The sequence below is a fragment of the Lolium rigidum genome, chromosome 3 (genome assembly GCF_022539505.1).
Source record: "Lolium rigidum isolate FL_2022 chromosome 3, APGP_CSIRO_Lrig_0.1, whole genome shotgun sequence".
NCBI lineage: Eukaryota > Viridiplantae > Streptophyta > Magnoliopsida > Poales > Poaceae > Lolium > Lolium rigidum.
In genome coordinates, this window is record NC_061510.1 from 163,882,443 (window position 1) to 163,893,684 (window position 11,242).

General features: G+C 43.4%; 1 protein-coding gene across 1 annotated transcript; it reads left to right on the top strand.

Moving 5' to 3' along the window:
* Nucleotides 1–9,633: 9,633 nt before the first annotated feature.
* On the top strand, nt 9,634–10,676 carry LOC124698564 (SPX domain-containing protein 5-like). The gene is made up of 2 exons (XM_047231050.1): nt 9,634–9,864; nt 9,965–10,676. Exons 1-2 carry the CDS (start codon nt 9,634–9,636, stop codon nt 10,484–10,486), a joined length of 753 nt encoding a protein of 250 aa, XP_047087006.1. The 3' UTR covers nt 10,487–10,676.
* Nucleotides 10,677–11,242: the final 566 nt, after the last annotated feature.

Genomic DNA, 11,242 nt, shown 5'->3' on the forward strand with positions numbered 1-11,242 from the left:
TAGTTTTGCTACTAATTAGGAATTAGTCAACTAAACTAAGTTTTAGTTTTTAATGACATAATGGCGCCTAGTGGGGCTGAATATGTGAATTATAAAGTAATATGGGTTTGGATTTATCCTAATGTGCAATTAAAACAAGAGGATACTTTTCAAGCACAAATCCTAAATATACTAGATTCAACCATGTGCACTAACAATATATAGCTCAATAAGATATGGAAATACAAAAACAACCTAGCAATTCAAACTTTAGACAACATCTCAATAGTTTCAAGCACGAATTGCGGAATGTAAAGGAGACAAGAGATAACCAATGTATTCCATTAAGTTCAAATATCCACCGATATCCTACTCTCCGTTGGAGAGGCTGTGGCAAACTTAGCCCACAACGATCGCTATAGATCAAGCCTTATTATACCTTGTGCCCAATCACATAACAAGTATGAGCTATTCCACTACGGCTAACTTCTTCCTCCACCCCTGACATTACAAGCTCCACAACCACTTCACATCAAACTTGGGTCTCTTCATAGTCCACAAAGAGGCCACCAAGCCAACAACCACAAAACCGTCTAGGAAGCATTGGCCTGCAAGAATAAGAAATTTTTAGACTTTCACTTGAACTAATCACTTTCTGAAACTCAAACCAATGCAACAAATGCAAAGCAAGAACACGAATGTTCCAATCCCTTTTCGCAAATCCCCATTGAAGCAACAAATGCTATTGAGAGATGGGAGATGGGAGAATTAACAGAGGACGTGCAAAAATGACTCCATGATCTAACTCCAAAACCTTCTCTTCACATAGAAGAGAGAGGTGGAGATTTGGATACGTGAAAATGTAGATCTGGATCTCCACTTACTTTTTGCTCAAAGTTATGCAAGATTGAGTGGTGGGAATGAGGGAGATAAAAAAATCAAGGTAAACAATGACGGATAACTCTGGGACCAAAAGATATGTCTTCTTGAAGAACAAGAATCCTTTTGTAGGTTTGGAAAAGATCCAAATGTCCGGTACAACTCGCAAGACATCTAGGCTGCTTGGTTGGGTTGGACCAATCCGGTCGGGTGGATAATTCTATGTGGATATTGTCTCGGGTGGTACCAAAGGTGAACAACAGTAGTCTGGACATGGGTCGATACCCATGTCCGGACGGACCGGGCTCCCGATCCTCAATACCAGACCGGCTCGAAAGGCCAAAATTGCTAGTACCAAAAAAATAACGTAAATTTTATCATACGAACTCCTATTTCAGTGAACATGGGCTTGAACTAAAGCTAATAACAATCTCCACATAGAATTAAGCACCCAATACCAACTAGAAAGGTGGATTTGAGATATGCAAAGGTTTGAGCACTATATGTATGGGGTGATTAAGCTACTCATTCGGTATCCCCTCCTAATAGTACGTCTACTAAACCTATAATAGGATTTTCCACCAAACTGCTTGATACTAGACAAACAAGGAAAATGTAGCTAATTAATACTTTTCCCTTGCGCATTCCAGTTGAGCTCGATGATGACCTTCACACTTGCCTCATGATGGAACACTTCTCATGATCGCGCTTACTTTGTGAAGACTCACAAATGCCTCCCACAAATTGTAATATACGAAGTCTCTCTTAAGCTCATTACACATGTCCATTATCACAAAATGGATGACACTATTCAAGCATATAATCACATGGGGTTGCTTACCTTGGAAGTCTCTCTTAAGCTCATTACACATGTCCATTATCACAAAATGGATGACACTATTCAAGCATATAATCACATGGGGTTGCTTACCTTGGACTTACACTTCTCAACCTTTATGTTATCCTTTCTTGAGCTTTTTTGGATCCTCGCTTTTTTTATACAATACCATGAGTCGAACCTAACACTCATAGACATACCAAACACATAGTTCATAGGTTAGTTCGCTAAGTGCAATCGACGGATAGTTATCATACCACAATATCACTTGAACCCATATGGTACATCATTGCGCTTGAGTGTTGATCTTCTATATGCCCGATCACATTCTTTTGAGATACACAATGCATTATTATCTTCACTTCGTTCAGGCGAGATTGTGATCCTCCATGGCTTAGCACATGAGCCAAAATCTGAAAATCTTTAAGTTCCACACAAGAACTCCATCTTCAATGAACTTCATCTTTATGCATTGAAGTTCTCTTCACTACCATGTTTGTGGTTTAAAAAATAAAAAGATAAGGGACTTCTTGATTAAGAAGATTCTAATATCACATTATTACGGAAAGCATGGGGCTGCAACATCATCCCTACTTCAAATCTACACAAAACAAATAGTACCAAAGTTTATTTGATTGCATCAGACAAAAAACAAATGATTCTTACAAGATGTATGGATTGATCAAAATATTTCATTATAACTTATTGCAGATGAATCCTAAGGCAAAATTATTGTCGAATTTGATCATACAAATAAAACAACTCGCGGCTAAAAAATTCTAACAACTCCAATCATATAAAATAATATATGAAAACCATTTCAATTGAAGACACACCCTAACTTGTAATTAAAATGGTTGAGTTGGATTCTCTATGTTCATGTGTAATCCTCCTAAGTTATAATTTAGACAATTGACTTTATATCTCCTAGGACGTAAATAGCCATTCTTTTTATTAAAGGGATTTCTATTTTTGTGCCCTCGGGTCCTTAGTTGTACTCAGTTTTTCCCAACTCCTTAGTTTTTCCTCAGTTTTCCCCAAGCCCTCGTTTAAAACCCGCAGAAGGAGCTCGGACGGGAGGATTCCCGTTTAGTTGACCGTTTTGTGCTGACGTGTGGGACCGCGTCGTGTGGGGCTGGTGGAAAGGGACTGTGTGGGACAGGACGAGACCGTGTTTGGTCATACAAGCGGAGTGGGGGCCGTAGCGTGTGGGGCCGTAGAGTGTGGAGCCGTGTGGGTCCGGGACGTGGGCATGAGTGGTTTCTAATCTTTCGCCCAGATTAGCAGTTTTCAATGCACCTTTTTTCTCTCTCTCGCTCGATCTTATTTATTCTTGATTGCCCAAATTGGTATAAAATCTAGAGCAGCTTCTCCTTCTGTTTTTTAACGTCATTCATTTCTTTATGCCTTCGTTTTTACCCAATCAGGTAGGAAATCTAGGGCACAAATCTAGACAAAATATAGGATAAGTTGCATACAGCAGACAACATAGCATAGATATATTCACGACAGATCCAACAGTACTACCGATCCAACATAAGCTACATTGTATATGAATTTAAGCTGCTCTATAGAAAGAGCAGTCACATACAGAGAGTGCAGTAGGCACCTTCAACGCCTCCAGGTAGCGCTTGTGACTCGCTTGGAGGCTGCGCATGTGAATCCCAAGTGCTTTGTGTTGGGCCATGAACGCATGCACGTTCACGGTCGTTCCAACTCTAGCGCCGCATCTGCCAATGGAGAAGTCGGTGGCGCGGAGCTTCCTGTTGCAGAAGGGACACATGTAAATGCCTCGAGCAAAGTCATCGTAATGGCCGGACAGCAGCCTCCTGAGGACGTGACGAGTCTTGGTGTGGAAGGACTCGTCGTCGCTGTCGATGTCGCTGCTCTACACCTGTCACGTAACACCAAAGATCGTGCAAAAAACACGGAGTCAATTGCAACGATGATGGAACAGAGAGTGAACAAAAGATCATGCATGATAATATGGGCACGAAAAAAGAAGTAGCCTCAGTTACATTGGACACACTTATTTCCAGGATTTGAGTCAGTGAACCAAAGATCATGCACAACAAATTTTACACACCAATTGTTCACTGACCAAACCCTGAATCAATTTGTGCCCAAATATTCATCATCATCGGTACAAATTAACCTAATAACACAAGATCTAACACAAAAGGATTGAACTAGGAACATGCGAACCCTAATAGCGCTAGATCTGACACAAAAGGATTGAAATGGGATAAGAACAAGGGAACAAAGGGTTACCTCTCGCTCATCATCGGTGATGCTGGTGTCGTAGGGTTTCTCCAGCGCGACGTACGGCACTGGTTCGTACGGGTCCCAAGCGACGGGTGCCTGGACGGGGGCGGTGGCCGATGCGCCGGCGGCTGATGCGTCGATGACTATGTTGGAAGCAGCGACGGGGGCCTGGACGGGGGGCGGCGGCCGATGCGCCGGCGGCTACATTGGAAGCAGCGACGGGGGCCTGGATGAGGGCGGCGGCCGATGCGCCGGCGGCTATGTTGGAAGCAGCGACGGGGGCCTGGACGGGGGCGGCGGCCGATGCGCCGGCGGCTATGTCGGAAGCGCCGACAATGGGCATCTCATTCTTCTCCATCACCGGCGGTTTTCTTCGGGATTTTTTCTTTGGTTGTGGAGAAGATGATGGGACAGGAGAGGCGGCGTTGCGTGAGGTAGTGAGAGTGACAGTGATAATGCGAGGATGCGGACAGGGAGAGGCATCTATAAAGGCGAGGGGTCCTAAATGCGACCCACGTCCTACGCGTCCACTATTGCACGTCTGCGCGTCTTCGATTTCTGCACCGCGACACGCATCCACGATTGCACTTCTTCAACTTCTGCACCGCGACCCGCGTCCTACGCGTCAACAATTGCACGTCTTCCACTTCTGCACCGCAACACGCGTCCTCGAGTCTAACCCTGAAAATTTAGATATACTCAGGTATACCCTCGAGTCTTATACTAGCATTTTTGTGTGCTCAGTTTTCCCCTTGAGTGCTAATACTAGCTAGTGCAATATACTCAGGTTTACCCTCAAGTGGCTGGTCAATAGAGAGTCAACAAATGGGATTAATCTAGTTAAATGAGTCATTTAATGTGCAAAAAATTCCAAAAAAGATAAAACCATAGTGGCACTTACTCATGGAGTCTTCTTACGTGACTGCCATGTTGGGAACCATGACAATCATAGATAAATCAAGTTTTACCACAAATTACCACTTCTCAAATCACCTAGTAGCTATGAAGGTGCATGGCTTTCCACAATAAGCTCTTCCCAAAATAGCTTTCCCCAAAACATACTTTATCTGAATGATGCCATAATTTTCACACTCATGTATATTTGTGTTGCAAATAGTTTGAGGTAGGCCAAGATGGGTTTCATTGTACAAAACACGCATTTTCCATTTTTTTCAATCTCATATTTGAATCCCTTAGTCTGTCTACTACTCACGTGCCCTTGGTTTCTTGATACTACTCAGTTTTGCCCTCTCCCTTCACAAATTCTCACAAACGCTCAACCTTGCCCTAATTGATCTAGCCCTTGTCACGCGGATCGTGCCCGCCGACCGTTGATCGTATGATTTAACGGGCAGGATAACCCCTCTCTCTCTCTCTGATCGGGGCCACCACCCTCTCTCTCTCTCTATCGGCGGCTAGCTTCCACCCTCTATGTATGCTAAATACCCAGTTTGCCACCGGATTCAGCAAATTTGGTTTTCTATATTATTTTTCATGCGCTAAAAATTATAAACTCTTTTAGGCATTACTTTTCACGCAAAAAATGATAAACCATCACCGATTTCTTGTAGCCATTACTTTTCACGCAAAAACTAGATTTCGGTGAATGCATTATTTGTCACCCCTCTAACAATTATCAACTCTCTTTAGCATTCCTTTTCTTTTAGGGAATATAGTCTGGGATATAGTTTTGGTAATTTGAAACGTCCCAAAAGTGGTATAATTTTTGTATAAACATGAGGCATACATATTTGAGGAATTTCGGTGAATGGATTATTTATCACCCCTCTAACAATTATCAACTATCTTTAGCATTCCTTTTCTTTTAGGGAATATAGTTTAGGGTATAGTTTTGGTAATTTGAAACGTCCCAAAAGTGGTATAATTTGGTAGAAACATGAGCCATACACATTTGGCATATTTGGGGGATTTCGGTGAATGGATTATTTATCACCCCTCTAACAATTATCAACTTTCTTTAGCATTCCTTTTTCTTTTAGGGAATATAGTTTGGAATATAGTTTTGTTATTTGAAACGTCCCAAAAGTGGTATAATTTTGGTATAAACATGAGGCATACATATTTGAGGGATTTCGGTGAATGGATTATTTATCACCCCTCTAACAATTATCAACTATCTTTAGCATTCCTTTTCTTTTAGAGAATATAGTTTGGGATATAATTTTGGTAATTTGAAACGGCCCAAAAGTGGTATAATTTTGGTATAAACATGAGGCATACATATTTGAGGGATTTCGGTGAATGGATTATTTTTCACCCCTCTAACAATTATCAACTTTCTTTAGCATTCCTTTTCTTTTAGGGAATATAGTTTGGGATATAGTTTTGGTTATTTGAAACGTCCCAAAAGTGGTATAATTTTGGTATAAACATGATACATACATATTTGTGGGATTTCGGTGAATGCATTATTTGTTCATTTTCTTCAGTTCTCCCTTCACGTCCACTAGTTCTGCATTGGGAGCATTAGGCATAATCGGAACGGCTCCTCTCTCCGCCGCATTCTCTACAGCAAGTCCCCCCTCCCAAATTGCGCTCCCCAATAGCGCCAATTGATTCCTGCAATTGAAACCTCTGAACGTACACATCGATCCACTCAAAATGCCTGCATTTCTTCAGGATCTGAAAACAACAACGTGAACCCTAAATCCCGAATTCGAGGGAATAACAAGAAAATCGAGAGAAAACAGAGCAATTTGAGCGAGATCTAACCTTATCCCCCTCTCTATATGGGAATCTCTCGCATGCAAGGAACTCACATCCACGGTTGGCGTTGTAATGCGTCTTACAGATCGACCGCTTCAGAGGCTCCTAGCGTGGGCAGTCAGGGCATCTTGTCAAAGGCACGGGTCCATACCGCGGCCATGAAGAACGGGAGGTTGAAGAGAAACTAGACATCACCCGCCTGCTAGAGAAGGGCTACCGCTGGCGGAGAAGAAGAACAATGGGGCGCGAGGAAAGAAAGGGGAAGCAATGGCACGGGCACGGGCGCGGGGCTAGCTCGGGCTCCCATTTTGCAACGGTCACCTGGGTAAGCTGTGGATCCGGCGCGCTAACGTGGACAAGTTGTGGGTCCCACGATGGTCTGGATAAGTGGAGACGTGTCCACTGTGGGGCACCAATAGTAGCCCCACTTGCAAGCACCAACCAACGGTCAACTTAACGAGATTCCTCCCGTTCGAGCTCCTTGTGAGGGTTTCAGACAAAGGCTTGGGAAAAACTGAGGAAAAACTAAGCGGCTGGGGAAAACTGAGCACAACTAAGAACCCGAGGGCACGAAAATAGAAATCCCTTTATTAAATTGTCTCCAACCAAGCTGAGTTTAAGTGCTTGGCAGATAATTAATATCCGACAATGGTTGGAGGTAATTAAATATAGGTGAAAGGACATTTTTCAACTTAATTGGATTTCGTGTTAATGGCATACGGTTAAGGGCACTAACAGTTGTATCGAGGCACATGTGTAGTGGAAGTGCCTACAAGGGTGAAAGGCTCACAATTTTGGAGACCCAAATTGGAAAAGAGCAAATAATATGAGGTGTATGAGAAGATTGTCTTTATTTCTCTATGTCTAGTATCTTTTTTCACATTGAGTCATATCGACATCGTACTATGAAGAGGGGATCAATGAAATGCTCACGAGGAAGGGAAACCACGAGTGTCACGAGAAGCCCGACTTCTATCTAGGGTACACATTGGAGAAAGTGTAAAATTCAAATTGATGTTTAGAGGTTTCAGACATTGATCCAAAGTTGGGAATTTTGCCCTTAGATACCCTGGAGAGTTGTCTAAAGTTAGCATCGAGAGCTACGGGGGAACTCCACTTTAAGTGTCATTTTCTAAGTGAGCTAATATATATACCAGTCTTTCCACGTCGGGAGAAGGACTTTCACATCTCGCACTTCCAACATTGTTTTGATCTATAGCCTCTCCCCTTTGCCCCAAGCATAAATCTAATATTGAAAATAAATGTTTGAGCCTAGCTATAATATCCAACCAAGCAAATTTTGACCCCCTCCTAGAATTTCATAGCCCCTTCAGTTGGAGTTGTGGGGAATTCCAGATAATTGGAAGCACTCGGTAGCATCCAATTGAAGACCAAAGATCGCCAAAAGATCTACGCTTGGTTGTTAATCTAGGACTTTGTGGCCAATATTCAAGGAGAAGAAGGTTAGGCATCTGTGGCCGAGGCAACTTTGCATCCAAGCCTCTCCTAAAAAAAGGAAGAGCATGGGATCCTCCAATGATTTAAATTTTGGAAATATATATATCATCGTCTCAATGTCTTTTTTGTTACTATGTCTTGTGTTTATTATGTCAGTGGTAACCCTATCTTTGTTGTTGTTGCCATTTAGAATTGCTAGAGTGACACGTCATATAGTATTGTTTCATACTCCCTCCGTTCCATTCTATAGTGCCTATAGTTTTTTGGCACGGAAATTAGCACAAGAGTGTTCTTTACACAAGCCCCCCTGGATTAACGATTTGAGATTAGAGTAAAATGAGGAAAATCGGTAACTTCCTAAATTAACATAACAAATCTCACAAATCTCTCTGATTAACTCTCCATATATGTGCAGTCAGGTTATATTAAAGAAATAAAAACATTACTTCCTAAATCTAAGGAATCGTTGGGTCATGCATTAGGAATCTCAATTAATTTTTTCCTTTTTGTATGTAATTTTTTCACGCATGTCGTGTGGGAGCTGACCGATAGAGGGGGTAATTGGAAAAAGAACCAAGCTGCAAACCTTATATTCTGAAACAAATACCAAAAATCTATAGGCATTATAGAAAGGAATGGAGGGAGTATAAATTTGCATTTTAGCGAACCTTTTAACTAAAATCAACAATTTATTAACATTTGCCCATTCCCTTCACACCCCTACATCGAAGGTGAGATTGTTTATTCTTCAAGAGAAAATTAGGATTAGAGTTCATAAGATAAAATCACATGTTTGGGAAAAGTTAGTAAAATTCGGAAACATTGAAGCAATTAGGAATGAAAAAGTATCAGTTTTTGGAAGCAACATATATGAATGTAAAAAAAAAATAGCAACATAAAGATATTGAACTAGTTCATCTAGTCTCATGGCAAACTCCCTAGGCTCAGTTCTTTTGGTGGCTTCTCCGAGAAGCTGCCCTCCCCCCAGCTTTCTGGAGAAGCCGCTCCAAAAATTTAGGGAGGCTTCCGGACTAGTCTAGGCTAGATCATTTCGGAAGCCTTTCTAAATTTTGGGGGCGGCTTCCCCAGGAAGCTGGGGGGAGGGCAGCTTCTCGGAGCCGCCAAAAGAACTGAGCCCTAGTCCCTCCTCTAAACACCCCACTTCCCAATGGTTGGGAAACGCGCTGTGAAGAAACACTCCATTTTGCTTTAGAAAAAATGGTTAACACACGCGATCTTCCCCATACTGTGCCCATCTTGGTCACGCGCATAGTATTAGCAGCATATGCTCCCACATATTCCACCTCCAAATCCCTTTCTTTGCTGGATCCCCTGCTCTAACACCTAACCCCGCCGCACGCTTCGACTTGCTTGCCTGCCTATATTACTCTGCGCCTCAACGATCGATCTTATGGCTTCACTAATTCTCCCTGCGTAGACACTAGACAGCACAGCAGTTTACAGACGCATTACCTACATAGGCGACGATGAAGTTCGGTAAGCGGCTGAAGAAGCAGATCGAAGAGAGCCTGCCGGAGTGGCGCGGCCAGTTTCTGAGCTACAAGGAGCTCAAGCGCCGCGTTAACGCCGTCCCCTCTCCGTCCCTCGCCGCCGCTGCCACCGCCGAGGCCGAGTTCCTCGCCCTCCTCGACGCTGAGGTGGACAAGTTCAACGCCTTCTTCCTCGAGCAGGAGGAGGAGTTCATCATCAGGCAGAGGGTACGTCTTCCTCGCACCGGCATGCGTGTCTTCAACTAACAGAGCCTCTCCCGGCAGTGTGCAAACATCTCATTCTCATTGTTGTTTCCTGTGGGCGCAGGAACTACAGGAGAGAATCGAGTGGGCGGCCGCTGCGAAGGCGGCGGCGCCGGAGGTCGAACACGCGGCTGAGATCGCCCGCCTGCGGAGGGAGGTGGTCGACTTCCACGGCGAGATGGTGCTGCTCCTCAACTACAGCAGCATCAACTACACGGGCCTGGCCAAGATCCTCAAGAAGTACGACAAGCGCACCGGCGGCGTGCTCCGGCTGCCGGTCATCGCCAACGTGCTGCAGCAGCCCTTCTTCACCACGGAGCTCATCTCCAAACTCGTCAAGGACTGCGAGGCCATGATGGAGGCCGTCTTCCCGCTCCCGCCGCAGCAGCTGGTGGAGCGCAAGGCGCTCGCCGTCGCAGAGCAGAGCATCTTCCGCAACACCGTTGCCGCGCTCCTCACCATGCAGGAGGTGCGCAGCGGCAGCTCCACCTACGGCCACTTCTCCATGCCGCCAATGTCCCCAATGGCGGATTCCGACTGGCTGCTCCAGTCCTTCCAGCCGCCCTCACCATTGATCCCAACCTAGTGGCTGACGATCGACACGCACATAATGTGTAATTTCCTTTGTCAGGAAATGCTCAAAAAAAGCATGCAAATGTGTAATTGCCTGACTCCCTGCTTGTAATACTTTTTTTCATTTTTTTTTCTCTTACACCAGTAGCTAGTAGGACTTAATAATGTATTTACCATGTGAAATCAACACCCATATGTGTAATTGGCTGCATATAACTACTTTCTTTTCTTAATTTGACATTCCCCTTCACTGAAGTAAACATTGTACTCTCCTCGATCCAAAATGTGAAGTACTTGAGCCTTTTATCTTTCAAACATTTCTAACTTTGACACCATCTATATAAAAACATCTAAAGTATCATACTAGATTTATCATGAAATAGCTTCTATAATTCGTACATAAATAGATGGTCAAAGTATCACTCTTGTTTCCGAGAGAGTCAAAGTATCTTCTTAAGGACAGTGTTAACGTCTTAAAAACTTTACACTATCAAGTACATATAGACACCAGAGAAGAAAGGGACACATTCATAAATTGTTAGTACTAGTACTACAGATTAAAAAAAAGAACTCCATTTGGGAGTGCCCCTAGGCAGAAACATCAGGTGATTTTTTTGGCTGCAAGGCTTATGCAGAGGATAGTGAGTAGATATTGATCGGCAAAATTTACCCCTGGGGACAAGCAGAAGCACATCAATTTTGATGTACCGTCTGTTTCAGTATCCATCAACCATACTACTCTTTTCAGAAAGAAAAAATAACATAGTAC